General features: G+C 38.4%; 1 protein-coding gene and 1 long non-coding RNA gene across 3 annotated transcripts in view; one reads left to right on the plus strand and one right to left on the minus strand.

Moving 5' to 3' along the window:
* Positions 1 to 16,906, minus strand: part of spns2 (SPNS lysolipid transporter 2, sphingosine-1-phosphate) — a 133,947-nt gene that overhangs the window by 92,073 nt on the left and 24,968 nt on the right. Inside the window, exon 2 of the mRNA XM_057820658.1 lies at positions 478 to 543. Coding sequence (XP_057676641.1) covers positions 478 to 543 — 66 coding nt within the window. The remainder of the gene's footprint in view (positions 1 to 477; positions 544 to 16,906) is intronic.
* Positions 10,950 to 16,113, plus strand: LOC130906379 (uncharacterized). 2 transcript variants are annotated; one of them, XR_009061319.1, is made up of 5 exons: positions 10,950 to 13,098; positions 13,168 to 13,229; positions 13,611 to 13,714; positions 14,883 to 15,067; positions 15,130 to 16,113. It is a non-coding gene; the product is annotated as an uncharacterized LOC130906379 (long non-coding RNA). The 2 variants fall into 2 exon arrangements; XR_009061318.1 differs by having other exon boundaries at positions 14,883 to 16,113.

Raw genomic sequence — 16,906 nt, forward strand, 5'->3', positions numbered from 1 at the left:
TTACCTGCAACGGTTGCTGATCACTCCTCAAAATTAGCAAAAGAAATTGTTCCCTGACTCAAAGATTGCATTGGTAAATTCATTTTATCAATTGACCTTTTTAATTTATAATTGGACACACTAACAAACTACTTTCAAGTCAAAGTGAATTGCGAGCTGAAGTGCCATGAAGTGCATCCATCAAAAGACATGATAAAAACTGCCAAAAGTGCTACATACTGTACAATTATAACAAAAGTCACTGTTAATTTTTTTTTTAGTAACGATGTAGCTGAAGATATCGATTGTTCTTTGATTGCACTAGGTTATATGTGATTACCAATAAATTCATATTATTTTAAAAATTGAGTTTTATTTTTGTTTCATATTGCATGTTATATAAAACGTAAGATTAGTCATCAATTTGTAATGTCACTAGGGTTAGGGTTAGGGTTAGGCTTTAGGGTTAGGTTGACAGGTATGTTGAAACACACATACCTGTTTGCAGCAAGGCAACGATGCTGTCTGACACGGCGAATTGCTTCTGAATATCTTGCGCCACACCTGTGAACAGGAAAGAAACGTTACAAGACTGGTCATAAAAAAAACTAAAAAAAAAAAAAAAAAAAAAAAATTGGTATTTTACAGCACTGATGACTGAATTAATCTTTGAGAAGAAATTGCACTTCAGTAATTAAGTGCTCCCCTAATTGACACAAACATCATTAGCAGTGGCCCGTTATAATTGGCCAATTTGGTGTTTAATGCCATTACACACAATAAGCACGCGCAGCAGGCGTCTGCGTGAGGTTAAATATAGCCCACGGCTCGTATCAGCCCCGCTGATGAAAAGAAGCATTGACTCGTAAAGTTCCTGAAGTGTGAGAACCCGCAAGGTCTTTGAAGGCATCTTGAGCTTCCTTCTGTAACCCAAGCAGAAATGAAGAAAATTCCCATAGCATGCATTGCTCTCATGCCACATTGACATGAACAACTCCTGACATGACATTAGGGTGTTTCCCGAGTGTCAGTGTGCAAAAAGGGGGAGAAAAGAATACCTACTGTATATTATAATTAGGTCTGGGCGATACATTTTCTAATTATAATACTACATAAATGTAAGAATTTTAAAAGCTGTAATCAACTGAGTCCGTAAACACAGTATATAAAATGGGAGTCTGGTAGTGTGGTTGTGTATTGCAATATAATTGCTTGAAAATGAAACTGAGGAATGACTAACATTTTTATAAAGCTGGCAGCCTGTCATCTTTCCCTGTATGACCTTGAATAACCGGATCTCCAACAGTTCTGCACTGAATTCTCTACAGCAGCACGCATGTAGTGTGTTCTTCTGCGGTGAATTTCATTGAGTTTATTATTAATAGGCGTCCAATTCATTTGAAGTAGTAGGGTTGGCAGCGAATGAACGAACGTTCATTCGCTGCCAACCCTTCCACTTCAAATAGATTGCACATCTCGCGCCGTTAAAGGCAGCCAATGAGTTAAGTGAAGCTAAACGTATCACCAATTTTCTATTAAATTCTGTTGCGTGTCAAACTTTCCAAACATCGGGCAAGTCGGGCAAGTGCAGAGTAACTGTTCCCAGTATGTAAGTACAGTGAAGAAAATAAGTATTTGAAATACCCTGCTATTCTGCAAGTTTTCCCACTTAGAAATCATGGAGGGGTCTGAAATTTTCATCGTAGGTGCATGTCCACCCTGAGAGAGATAATCTAAAAAGAAAAATCCAGAAATCACAACGTATGATTTTTTTTAACGATTTATTTGTGTGATGCAGCTGCAAATAAATATTTGAACACCCCAATCATCCTATCTTTAATACAGTGCACTCATCCTGTCCCATGTGCAGAAAAACACCCCCAAAGCATGATGCTACCATCTATACCTCACAGTAGGGTTGGTGTTCTTGAGATAGTACTCATCATTCTTCTTCCTCCAGACACGGTTAGTGGACTTATGACCAAAAAGTTCTATTTTACTCTCATCTGATCACAAAACTTGCTCCCATTACTCCTCTGTCTCATATAAATGGTCATAGGCAAACTTAAGACAAGCCTTGACGTAGGGAAACTTCCATGCCATGTATGATTTCAAACCATGACGTCTTAGTGTATTACCAACAGTAACCTTGGAAGCGGTGGTCCCAGCTCTTTTCAGGTCATTGACCAACTCCTGTCGTGTAGTTCTAGGTTGATTCCTCACCTTTCTTAGGATCACTGAGACCACAAGTCTTAAATTGGACTCCACTCCGATTGAGATTGACCGTCATGTTTAGCTTCTTCCATTTTCTAATGACTGATCCATTGTTGTTTTCGTCAACGATGACGATAAAAAAAATACTTCCTTAACGAACATTTTTTTCATGGCGATGACGAGACAATAATGAGCTAAAGACGTGTTTTGGGAGACTAAATCATAACGAGACGAACGTCAGTTTTCATGTGACGAGACGAGAACGAGACAAAAATGTGCAGTAGTTGAGTTGAGCTGAGTGATCATCACACACTAAATGTAACTCGTAGCATTAGCATAGTGTTTGCATTAGCATTTTGCTAATGCTAACGTCTTAAACTCTACGGACAACTTTTTTTACATGTAGTTCGTGGCGTCCAGGTGGGTATAATTAAATGAAAATTATGTACCGTATTTTTCGGACTATAAGTCGCGTTTTTTTTTTTCATATTTTGGTTGGGGGTGCGACTTATACTCAGGAGCGACTTATGTGTGAAATTATTAACACATTATGATATAATTTCACATGTTATTTTGGTGTTTTGGACTGATGGTATTGTAAACTTGTTAAGATGCTATAGTTATCTGAATAACTCTTAACAGCTATGGCCACGTTCGCGTTCTGCCTTTGGCAATGTATGTTCAATTGTATTATTGACTTTTTTATATTGAAATGGATGCATTTAGTTTGTGGCGCTTTCACGCCCACTTGGGAGCGCACTCGCACTTGCTTACATGAAGAAGAGCGCTCGCACGCCAGAAGAAGACGGACAGCTACGTAGCTCTGAGATAGTGAGTGGGCGAGTTAGCGAGAGAGAAAGACGGCTGCGAACCTACGTTCATTGTTTATGCTTTTAAAATATCTCTACAGAGGCAACGCTTGCGTGTATCATCTTTTCTGTTGTTGTTGTATGTTTTCCACCCGCGATCGGACACTTAGAGCCAGTTGTGTGGTTGTTTGAACGGTGTGCTAATGCTAGCGAACGCATGCTAACCTGTTACGTTATTGCTGTACTAGTACCTAATTATCATTTATTTACGTTGATGCGAACCTGTTTGCTATCGAGGACCAAATTGATTCAGCAAATTATGCGGACGTCCAGCATTGTCTTTTTGGAGTTTGCTGTATATAGCCAGGACCGAGCGGTAGCGTCCTGGTGAGGACAGTATATTCGCATTTCGTTGTTCATGCACTGTACACTGTACATTTATTCAGCATGTTGTTCTGTATTGTATTTTTATATTAAATTGCCTTTCAAGATGACATATCTGTTCTATGTGTTGGATATTATCAAGTAAATTTCCCCCAAAAAATGCGACTTATACTCCGGTGCGACTTATATATGATTTTTTTCTCTTTGTTGGGCATTTTATGGCTTGTGCGACTTATACTCAGGTGCGACTTGTAGTCCGAAAAATACGGTATTGTGTTTTCCTGCTGAGTGTGAATAATCACCAAGTTGCCCTTGTAGAAGCTACAATATGTGCTTGTCTGTCAATAGTCATTCAAAATATTGGGAAACCTTTATTTATTTATTTATGGAGTAAAATTTTCAAATTTTACAGAGGTAAGCATTTTTAGTGAACGTCGACTAAGCTAGACGAAATTAGTCTTGCGTTTTCGTCAACAAAAAGTAGACGAAGACAAACACATTTTGAGATGACTAAAATATGACTAAGACTAGTAAGTATTATCGTCCAAAAGACTTAGAATAAGAATAACATTAAAAAGGCTGCCAAAAACAACACTGGACTGCTCCAACAGTGGACATTTTTTCACCAAGCTGCTTGGCAATTGCTCCGTAGCCATTTCCAGCCTTGTGGAGGTGAACAATTTTGTCTCTGCTGTCTTTGGACAACTCTTTGGTCTTGACCATGTTAGAAGTTTGAGTCTTACTGATTGTATGGGGTGGGCAGGTGTCTTTATGCTGCTATCGACCTCAAACAAGTACATCGTTGATTCAAGATAATACATGGAATGTAGGTAGACTTTTAAGAGGTGGACTAACAAGTCTTTTAGGGTCAGAATTGTAGCTGATAAACAGGTGCTCAAATACTTATTTGCAGCTGTATCACACAAATAAATCTAGCATTGTGATTTCTGGATTTTTCTTTTTAGATTATCTCTCTCACAGTGGACATCCACCTATGATGAAAATTTCAGACTCCTCCATGATTTGTAAGTGAGAGAACTTGCAAAATAGCAGGGTGCTCAAATTCTTCACTTTAAGTCTCGAAAAATATTCTCATTGTTTTGTCAACCAATCAAACTGAAGCAACAGCGTCCTTTTGACACATTCACGCTAAAGTGGAAGCACACAAAAATGTCATGCAGCATAGTTTATATTTTCCAAAAATAACCCTCTCCAGACAAAAAGAATTAGGGATAAGATCAAACTCCATATGCTTTACATTCCTTTTACAAAGCTTTGATATATTAGTACGGACTTTTGCCCAAAAGAAAGAAAATAGATACTTGGCGAACAAGCTGACAACCCCATGCTGTTATCAATAAATGGTAAACATGACAGTGTATTTGGAACATAACATCTAATCACAGAGCTGTTTATCAGAACATCCTCCCAAATTTATCTGTACTCTCCAGTAATTAGGCCAAAAGAAATATGCAAACTCACTAGGGCATACAAACAGCCTCTTGCGTGGGGGGATTCCTATGCCAGATGGTGCTGCATCTCTCTTGGACGCAGTCTACATTTGTCTGCGCCACAGATCTACACACACCTACCTGATCAATAATACAGGTAGAACTGTTTTTTTGTTAGATGACAGAGCTGGATGGGATGAAAAAGGGAAAGGGGCACTATTCCGTATTAATTTAAAAAGAAAAAACATTTAGCAATCCACCTGCTAAACATGCATAAACCTGAGTGGTGGAGTGCGGTTTTTGCAGGAGATTCAAGTGCACCAGGCTACGTAATGAACTGTGATAATCTGTAACGGATTAAACAGAGAGCAAGTCACTCTGTGTTTGTGCAATACCATCACAACTATCATTTAGGCAGGTCTGGCCGATAAATCAGTGTCATGAATTAATTTGAGGTTTTATTGCGAATGACTGAAAAAAAAAAAAAAGAAATTTGAGTTTTTTTGTGTTGTGTTTTTGCCAAAAAGAAGAAATCTAGCTACCATTTATTAGATTATTACCGTAATTTCCCGAATATAACACGTACTTTTTTTCCCAAAATCAACTTGTAAAATCATGGGTGCGCATTATACATGGGTACATGGATGGAGACAAAAATATATATACTATATATATATATATATATATATACATATATATATATATCTAAAGACAGATTTTTTTTATTGACACGGCCATGTTGTCTTGAAGAAAACGTATGCAGCGATCCGTTGCGAACCATTACGGTACATGACGTCACCTTTTTTTTTTCGGTAATACTTGTTTGGGTAATACCACACTGATTGGTCGAATGATTTCGTCTGTGTTAAATTCTGCTTTTTTCACGCTTCATAAAGCACAGAATAGTGATGCACAATAATACATTTTTCAACCGATATCGATAACCGATAATTACCTGCCCCTTCCACCCGATAACCGATAATGTCACGCCGATAATTCTATTCAAATATGTATGTAAAATTTTAAATTATACAAAGATAAATGTTACTGTGCAAAAATGTAATTTAGTGCTATTGTTTTTCCACATCAAATGTGAACAAGTAGTAAATTCCAACAACTAAACAATGGCAATGACATTGTGTAATAGCAAGCTTTTGGCAACAATTACTTAAGGAGTAAACACCCAAGTTGCACAAAAATGCATTTAAAAGTAAGCCATTCCTAACATATATCACATTACTACACTGCAAAAACACCTCCTTAAAACTAGCAGAATTGGACAAAACTGTTGATTGCGCACATTTGGAGGCTAAATCAAGTATATAATTATCGGATTGCATTATCGGTTGAATTTCGTTTTATCTGGATTATCTGTGTGACGTCATAATTGCCATTATCGGCCGATAATTATCGGTGACCGATATTATCGTGCATCTCTAGCACAGAATTTAGTTTCTTGAACTCATTTGAGTCAAAGTTTATTGCAACTCGGCAACTCAGACCAAAACAAACGTAACACAACACAGAGTTCCTGTGTCCGTCAACTATATCTGTCCCTCGGGAAACTCAAACCCAAATAACAATAGTTCCTCTTGTTACAGTCCACAGCGAAGCGCTTTTTCCATTTTCCGACTTCAGTCCCCACTTTTATTTTACCGTATCAATCCATGGAAGAAACATTTATTCATCATGATGAAACAGGCAAGTTATACAGCAGCCTTTAAAAGCCTGTTTTGTTTTCTCCTAGATTCTGGTAAGTTGGGGAAGTTGTCAAATCATATAATTACCGTATATATTGTCAGTTTATGGTAATGTTTTGAACTACCAATGTGTCATGCTTGTTGCCTGGCACGGCCAGACTGTTCTCCCTGTATTTTTCAAACACTGAGAGAAAAGTCTGGGAACCAGCCCATTAACGGCCTCTCGAGCAGGTACAAAATCAATCGACAAATCAGATTAGTTTATTTGCGTGACGTGTTCTTAACGAGCAACGTCACTCTTGCGCGTCGGAAGTCGTCTCCACAACAACACAGATGGTGAATAGGAGAGCCGAGAATACGTTCCAATCCATGGTAAAATCAGTTTTAAATTACCAAAAACACATCGACACGAGTCATTGACAACAGTCTGTCTTGTGCTAGCCATGTTGAATAAACTCCGCTCTCCTCGTATGTTTACTTCTGCGCGCAAGTCCCTCATCGTTTTACTAACGTCACGTCTGCCTGTCGCTGATTGGTCCACACCGCTGTCTGTTTGCTGTGGCTTGCTCCGCCCTGGAAATTGTATCCGCTGAATGGTGGCCAGACTCAATAGCTGGAACAGCGGTGAGTCTGGTGTACCAGGCAACCATGCTTGTGCTGTTTTTCACCAGTCAGTAAAATGACATTTCTGTATCTGTACACGAGCTCTGTTTTCTTGTATTCTTCTATTTATTGGTGCTAAAATTAGGGTGCGCGTTATAAACGGGTACATTAATTTCCCCTAGACTTTACAAGTAAATTTGGGGTGCGCATTATACACGGGTGCGCCTTATATTCGGGAAATTACGGTAATCGAGAAAGTTGGTTTCTTCTTGAAGTGATTACTTTGTATTTCAGAGCTGACAGCACAAATAGTGGGAGGGAAAAAGATATTTAAGACAAATGTTTTTCACTTTATTGTCATTACTTTTGTTCAACAGTCAACATTTTTAAAACTATTTATAGGGCAAGTGACTAATTTTGGTCATTATTATATTCTATTTTACCCCCCACAAACTGTCCACAAACTGTATGCTGACACAGCCAGTGAGTTGAATGAGTGCCTTATATAAAGGGTTTAACGTTTTGTGTATTTTCCCATTTCTATGTTCTGTACCCCTAAAAAAGTAGGGAAAAGGATTTTTAAAAAATTTTTTTAATTGTAAGTCATTTAAAGCAACACGAGGTAACTAATCAATCTTTTATAAAAAATATTTTCATAAAATTTGTGATATGTCGACTGACAACTATTTGAATGGCACCTCTCATATATCTTGAGGGGGTCGTTATTGCTTTCACCGGCACTTTAAGGAGGGTGGCAGGTACGCTTTCGCGTGAATTCTGCAAAGATGGCAGAGCCACAAGAGACAAAAAGTTTTGTCTGAGGAGGACAAAAAAGGGAGGCTACCAGAATAAAAACTGGCCTGGCGATCGATCACTGGCATGACACCCCCCCACCCACAACCGAACTCGTCAGCTGGGCTGGGGGGGTTGGCCGCACTTAGTCAGAGGTTGCTAACCTTCATATGCTCTTGTTTATCCACAAGGGGATTCATTACCTTATTACTATCCATCCTTCACTCAGCTGCTGGAAACAGAAATGTTGTTTAATCCATCTTCAGGCGACCGGGAGATTGATTTTTGATTGATTGATGATTTTACGACACTGCGGGTGTGCGCTGGTCCTTATGGGAAACGCACTCTTCCTTAAGGCAAAACACTCCCGCTTTTGTCCACTGGCATCGCTAAAATCGACCAAAACTGAAAACATCGTGTTACTCTAACTAAAGTGGGCGTTGTTGGGCAAGTGGAGGGTCAAAAAGAAAGATAAGATGATGTGCAGAGGTGTAACACAGTGTTTTAAGTATTCAACTTTGCCGGATGTCTGGAGGGGCCCACAAGAAAATTTCCACTTGCACCCCGTACAAACACCGCACACACTGGACGATCGTCACTAGCACCCCCTCTCTGTCGGTCAATCCACTCAGAGAGTCCCATTTATGCTCATCACACCTGGGCTCTGTTCACATTTGTTCCACCACTTGCCCAGCCCAACTATGATGTTTAAACTATCCTTTCAAAAAGCAAACATTGTCCTTTCCTTTTGTCTTTCACTTTACATGCTGCTCCCTCTTAAATTGTCTCATCATTTCCTCAGACATTGACTACTGGAAAAACTGGTCTCAAAAGGATGAATTGTAAAATGTGTCTGATGATGAGATAATACAAAGAAGAACCCTCGCCTAAGCTGGCGGCACCGAGCACAGTTGCCATGGCAATGCTTGCTACTCCAAAAAAAAAAAAAAAAAAAAAAAAGGTCAAATAACGACAGAGGAATTGAACTGCTTTTTTTTTCCAGTACTTTGCTCCTTCTAACGCCATTTCTTCCTGTTGTAAAATTTTATTTGGATGTTAAAAACTAAGAAAATTTTGAGTGTATTTTAACACCTTCACCACAAATATAACCCAGTGATAAGTTGTCAATGGGAATGTTGTGCACGTCAGTATGATGCAAAGCAAGAACCATCGCAGGAATGTGACGGAGCCATATGGGGGGCCGTTAGGGACATAATTCAGGATTACCTTTCACACACACTTATCAAACGTTCTCACACACTCTATTGAAACATTTTCTGCGCACGTATAGATGTGAGATTCTCGCACGCATACATGTGATATTCACGCACACATACATACGAGACGCGTGCACGAATACATGTGAAATATTTTTTGCGCACGCATATGTATGAAATCCTTGCACGCTTACATGTGAGACCCGCGCGCGCATATATATGAAATCCTTTCACGCTTACATGTGAGACCTGCGCGTGCATGTATATGAAATCCTTTCACGCTTACATGTGAGACCAGCGCGCGCGCATATATATGAAATCCTTTCACGCTTACATGTGAGACCAGCGCGCGCGCATATATATGAAATCCTTTCACGCTTACATGTGAGACCAGCGCGCGCGCATATATATGAAATCCTTTCACGCTTACATGTGAGACCAGCGCGCGCGCATATATATGAAATCCTTTCACGCTTACATGTGAGACCAGCGCGCGCGCATATATATGAAATCCTTTCACGCTTACATGTGAGACCAGCGCGCGCGCATATATATGAAATCCTTTCACGCTTACATGTGAGACCAGCGCGCGCGCATATATATGAAATCCTTTCACGCTTACATGTGAGACCAGCGCGCGCGCATATATATGAAATCCTTTCACGCTTACATGTGAGACCAGCGCGCGCGCATATATATGAAATCCTTTCACGCTTACATGTGAGACCAGCGCGCGCGCATATATATGAAATCCTTTCACGCTTACATGTGAGACCAGCGCGCGCGCATATATATGAAATCCTTGCACGCTTACATGTGAGACCAGCGCGCGCGCATATATATGAAATCCTTTCACGCTTACATGTGAGACAAGCGCGCGCGCATATATATGAAATCCTTTCACGCTTACATGTGAGACACTCACGCGCATGAATGTGAAATCTTTGCGCTTATACATGTGAGACACTTACGCGCATACATGTGGAATACTTTTTGCGCACGCACACATGTGAAACAATATTTTGGGTGCCATGTTTGTACTACATGTCGAATCCATTTTGACTGGGAGTGGATGGAAAGGAAGATCGGATGTCTAACACTGTCATTACCAGCCGTGAAGTTAAAGCTGGCAGTATTTTTATGCTCCTAAATGTTTCCCATTCAGAAACAGCTCTAACTGTCAACACGTTGCAAAAATGAAACCTAGGTGGCTCAGGGTGCGTCATTGAGATTCGGCGTCTGTTGTTGTACGGCTGGCGCTGCATTAACTTACCATCACTTCCAGCGAATGTCGACGGAACGTGGGTCCAGAGCATAGCTGCAATCAGCACGAAGTACCGCAAAATATTTGCATAAATATATAGAAATAATGTATATATATACACATACATATATACACACATACACTATACAGGGTGATGAAAAAAAGAATGGGCCAAAACCATTGTGGTAAATTGGGGGGGCAATAACTACATTGACACAACTATTGTATATTTTTGTTTTTATTTCATGCTTTACAAGTGCTCAATGTGACCACCAGCAGCATCACAGACAATCAAGCCGATATGACTTAATTCGTTAAGATTACTTACTTGTTAAAGTAAAAAAAAAAAAAAAAAAAAAGTAAGTACTTTATTTAATTAAAAATGTAATAATTTCAGTCTATTTCAATAATTTTGAAATGAATAAATGCGTGATGATTTTGGCACATTGATTTTTAATCACCCTGCACATACATCATATATATATATATAAACATATTATATACATATTCACTATATAAAATTATGTACACATAATATGCGGTCAATAAACTATACTGCGACATTTTATTCATAAACTGTAATACTGTCTTGCATCTGTGAATAAACACACAATTTGCACTTCAGCCTCCAAGGCATATTTATTTGGCAATTGGAAACGAGGTGGGGGGTGCAACACTTTTATTTTTTTTAATATTTCAAAATACAGTTCCAATGGACTTCTTCAAATTTGAAATTTTACCTTTTTCATCAATCATATGCAAACTGATATTGACTATCAAACCATACTCGGTGTAGTAGTTAAAGTTAAAGATACATTTTTATATACATACTCATTAACTTAAGTACTGGGGATGGGGCAAGTTAGTAGCTCACATGTTGTTTACTGAATTCTCATCTCAGAAGCGAAACAAACATTATTTCTTTTACACATTTTAAACAACAAACCAACCAAAACAATACTGCGCTCAAACCAGTGTGGTATAAATAAATATAATAAAAATTATTTGTTGTTGTGTGGGACATTTCCAACACCGTATATCCAGGTCTGCTCGCGTTGTCGTTGAAGAACTGGTTCCACGATGCTAGGCTAGCTGCAAAGGCTACCCCACGATACATCGGCGTGCCCGGGCATCTGTCTCGGAGTGCCCGCGCGGCGTGCGAGAACTATACCACCGAGCCACCAATACTTGCAATGGAAGACGGGCGGCACGCTGAAATGAATAATCAAAGGGAACACAAAGAAACAGACGAGCATTGGCACCCACATCGTATTCATACCGTCATTGAGTGACAATTCATCCCGCGCTTCCTTGGTCGAAATCGATAAGAAACCTGGATTCGTCCACAATAGCGTCCCGAGGCCTCCATTTCAATGGGCCAAACACCGGAGGAACAGTCGACGCCCACGTCAATTGCGTCAGAAGCTACAATGTAGCTTATTGGTCAAACTAACGTCACCCCCTCACGATTTTACAAAATAAAAGCAGGCACATTATGTTAAATAGGAAAAGGGTGATTTTACACACCAAAAAAAGGTCCACGACACATATTTAGATGATATATATGTATTTATTCTATTAAGAATGTTGCCAAGCTTGAATGATGCTTTATACAAGTAAAAATATATCGCTTCCGCCGTAAATACTTTTATTTTGAAAAGGACCAGTACAGCTTCCTACTATAAAATGCCTCGTATACTATCTACTGAAATGCCGTGCACTGTCATTTGTGAGATGCTCTTCTACACACAAGTGAGATTCTGTGCAGTCTCATTACTGAGAGCCTCTTATACACACAAGTGAATAACCTCTCACACATAAGACTGAAAAATATCTCACATTCCTTGGTCAAACGTTCGTATAAATGCATGTGAAAACATCTGTACAGATACGTATGACTTAAAAAGCTATCAGACATAAGTCTCGGTAATTATAAGTATGGGGGTAATTATAAGTATCCACATTGATGCATGCCATTGAATTATAATAAATTGAATGGTTGAATAATCAAGAAAGCAAGATATTTTCATTAGCACATATATTTTAAGCTTGATAAAGATAGATCTAAATAAAGTTTAAGATTTTTTTAGCATTATTGAATAAATTATATTGTGTGTTTTAAATGTGGCATTAAAAAACAACAACAATAATATTACATTTTATTTTTAGGTGTCTTTCAGGACACTCAAGATTGCCGTACAAGGTAAAAGGTAAAAAATAAGTTAAAATACACACATACAGATAAAACCCACAACAATGTTAAATTAAAAAGAATAATGGAATTATGAGGAAGAAAGCCTGTCTGAATAAATATGTTTCAAGATGTTACTTGGCTGAGATTGTAAGGAAGTCCAAAGTATTGTGCGGCCTCATCAACATCAAATTATAATCGATATAAGGGTCAGCAGGGATGAAATCGAACTACATATTCACACACATTCAGTACTAGCCTACATTCTATAATGAAGTGGAACACTGATAAAGGTATAGTTTATGGTTTTTATTTAAAACTGTATTTTTGATGACTGCTGTTAGTTAAAACGTCCACTAGATGGCATTATATGATCTTGCATTGCACTAAAACCAGGTATATGAGCGTTGCATTTTGGGAAATGAAGATGCTATGAACGCTAATGGAGAAAACGCTAACGCTAGCGCGACCTCTTTCAAACCAAAGAAAAACTGGTAATGGTTTCGAAAAAACATATTTCAATTTCATGTACGCGAAACCATAAAAGGTTGATTTTGTTGCAGACGAGTTCCAGACTGCTCTAATCAGCGAATTACATCTGAGTTCTGTGTGATACAAGTGTCTGGTGAGTTGCTATGCTTTATGCTACTATGCAAGAGGATATGTCATAGACACGTTTTCCTGTAGAGTTGAGTTACAAGATATTGTGTCTTTTCTTTGTCTAAAAAACAATTGGAGGAAATTGGAAATATAGTAAGATGTTATTTTTTTCAAATACAAATAAGTTAATGTTGTATGTTGATGCATTTTTGGAAAGTATTATCGATAGGTGGGCTAGTATCAGTCACTGTACAATTCATGAACAAATAGTTAAATGTGGGAAACGACCAATTTTGACCAGTATTGTAGGTTATACTTGCCATGCTGTACATTCTATGGTTGGTTGAAAATTAAGTTCTTGATATGCAGATTGTTTGTTTTTAATTGCTGGATCTACATCTGACAGACAGAATTGATGTCAAGGAGGATTCGGCCTGATTCAATGAGGGATTGAGGACCAATTTTTTTCAACTTCAGCCAACTGTTGGAGCATCACCCAAAGCAGATAAGGTCACCTTCACTACAAAATTCTTCACACAATATACAGTCACACTATCCCGATAGTACACACATACACTGAATAGTACAACAGACATTGAGGCACAGCAGCAAAAGACTTTGAAGGGACTGTTCAAATTCAATATTTTTTATTTAGATAGTTTGTGTATATTTTGGGGATTATATGATTTTGTGAGTTCTGTAGTACTTTGAATAAATGTTGTTGTTGTATTTTCTTACTAGCTGCCCTTGCTCCTTGAGTTGAACCTGTGTATATTACTATTCCATACTTAGTAACATCAAAACAAAATTCTTGTTCACATAAGCAAAAGAAATTACTAGTGGGATGAGCAAATTATTGCTTGGATAAAATATTCTATCACATGCATTAATAACGATAGCAATTTATCTGAAAACTACCAGACTTGCTTTTTTTTTTTTATTACATTGTAACAAAGCTATCTGTGACAAGTCTCTGTCTTTGGTTTTAAAAAATTAAACGTTAAAAATATCCTTTCCAACCCTTAAAAAAAAAAAAAAAAAATCATGTTATGTCTTTACAAGTTTTTGTTTTTTTCACCAACATATCAATACCTCTGGGGTTCTAAGTGGCCTTACCTTTTTGAAAATGTTTCTGAATATTCATAGGAAATGTATTATCTTTTAAAAAGTGTGCAGCAATGTATAACACCAAATCTTTCCAATCATTTTTTTCCTGGATAAAACTGTTAAATGAATCTAGAAATAATAGTGTGTATTTCTCTATCATTTTTTATACCGAAATGTAATTTTTGGAAAATTCTATTATTTTTAGCATTACTTTCGGAAAAAAAAAAAAGACTTGTGTAGTTGTGTGAGGTTCTCAGTTATGAGTGTACACGGTATTTTAGTAGACAGTGTAAAAGGGCTGCATATTACGATTCATTATTGGGCCTTTTCCAAATAATACGTTAGTGCGACAGAAGGGATATATACAGTGGGGAGAACAAGTATTTGATACACTGCCAATGGGTTTTCCCATTGGCAGTGTATTTACTTGTATGAAGGATCAGTCAAGTTTGGCAATATTCTTAAAAGTATAAATACATATATAATATAAATATGGGTCATGGACCTGTTTATTTTTGTATAATCACCTTTTTTCCTCTTTAACCTAATTTGCCTGCTTTTATTTTCTAAGGTCGTGGAGGAAAAGACGTTAGTTTGACCAATAAGCTACATTGTAGCTTATGACACAATTGAAGTGGGCGTCAACTGTTCCTCCGGCTTTTGGCACATTTAAATGGAGGCCAGTATCCGGACGAGTCCAGGTTACCTGCTGATATCGACAAAGAGAAGCACAGGATAAATTGCCACTCAGTGACGGTATGAATGTGGGTGCCAATGGTCGTCTGTCTCTTTGTGTACCCTGTGATTAATCATTTCAGCGTGCTGCCCGTCTTCCATTGCAAGTATTGGTGGCTCGGTGGTAGAGTTTTCGCACGCTGCGCGGGAACCCCGAGACTGATGCCCGGGCACGCCGATGCATCTTGGGGTAGCCTTTGCAGCTAGCCTCGCATCGGGGCAACAGTTCCGCTACGACAACGCGAGCAGACCAGGATATACGGTGTTGGAAATGTCCCACACTACAACAAATCATTATTTTATCCACACTGGTTTGAGTGCAATATTGTTGTGGTTGGTTCGTTGTTTAAAATGTGTAAAAGAAATAATGTTTGTTTTGCATGTGGGATGAGAATTCAGTAAAACGGCATGTGAGGGACTAACTTGTCCCCCCCCTCCACAGTACTTAAGTTACTGAATATGTATATAAAAATGGATCTTAAGCTACTATACCGAGTGTGGTTTGATTGTCAATATCAGTTTGCATATGACTGATGAAAAAGGTAAAATTTCAGATTTGAAGAAGTCCATTGGAACTGTTTTGAAATAAAAAAAACCATCCCACCTTGTTTCCAATTGCCAAATATATATGCCTTGTAGACTGAAGTGCAAATTGTGTTTATTCACAGATGCAAGACAGTGTTAAAGTATAAGAATAAAATGTCGCAGTAAGGTTTATTGACCACATATTATATGTACATAATATAATTATATATAAGGAATGTTTGTATATATAATTTATGTTTGTACATATGATGTATGTGTGTATGTGCAGGGTGATTCAAAAACAATGTGCCAAAATCACACATTTATTCCTTTCAAAATCATTGACATAGACTGAAATGATTAATTAAATTGTTAATTTGATAAGAAAGTCTCTTTATCAAGTAAGTTAACAAATTTAGTCATATCAGCTTGATTGTCCGTGATGCTGCTGGTGGTCACATTGAGCACTTGTAAAGCATGAAATAAAAACAAAAATATACAATACTTGTGTCAATGTAGTTATTGCCCCCCCAATTTACCGCAATGGTTTTGGCCCATTCTTTTTTTTCATCACCCTGTATAGTGTATGTGTGTATATATGTATGTGTATATATATACATTATTTCTATATATTTATGCAAATATTTTGCGGTACTTCGTGCTGATTGCAGCTATGCTCTGGACCCGCGTTCCGTCGACATTCGCTGGAAGTGATGGTAAGTTAATGCAGCGCCAGCCGTACAACAACAGACGCCGAATCTCAATGACGCACCCTGAGCCACCCAGGTTTCATTTTTGCAACGTGTTGACAGTTAGAGCTGTTCCTGAATGGGAAACATTTAGGAGCATAAAAATACTGCCAGCTTTAACTTCACGGCTGGTAATGACAGTGTTAGACATCCGATCTTCCTTTCCATCCACTCCTAGTCAAAATGGATTCGACATGTAGTACAAACATGGCACCCAAAATATTGTTTCACATGTGTGCGTGCGCAGAAAGTATTCCACATGTATGCGCGTAAGTGTCTCACATGTAAGCGTGAAAGGATTTCATATATATGCGCGCGCGCTGGTCTCACATGTAAGCGTGAAAGGATTTCATATATATGCGCGCGCGCTGGTCTCACATGTAAGCGTGAAAGGATTTCATATATATGCGCGCGCGCGCTGGTCTCACATGTAAGCGTGAAAGGATTTCATATATATGCGCGCGCGCTGGTCTCACATGTAAGCGTGAAAGGATTTCATATATATGCGCGCGCGCTGGTCTCACATGTAAGCGTGAAAGGATTTCATATATATGCGCGCGCGCTGGTCTCACATGTAAGCGTGAAA

This window comes from Corythoichthys intestinalis, chromosome 18, assembly GCF_030265065.1.
Source record: "Corythoichthys intestinalis isolate RoL2023-P3 chromosome 18, ASM3026506v1, whole genome shotgun sequence".
NCBI classification, from domain to species: Eukaryota; Metazoa; Chordata; class Actinopteri; order Syngnathiformes; family Syngnathidae; genus Corythoichthys; species Corythoichthys intestinalis.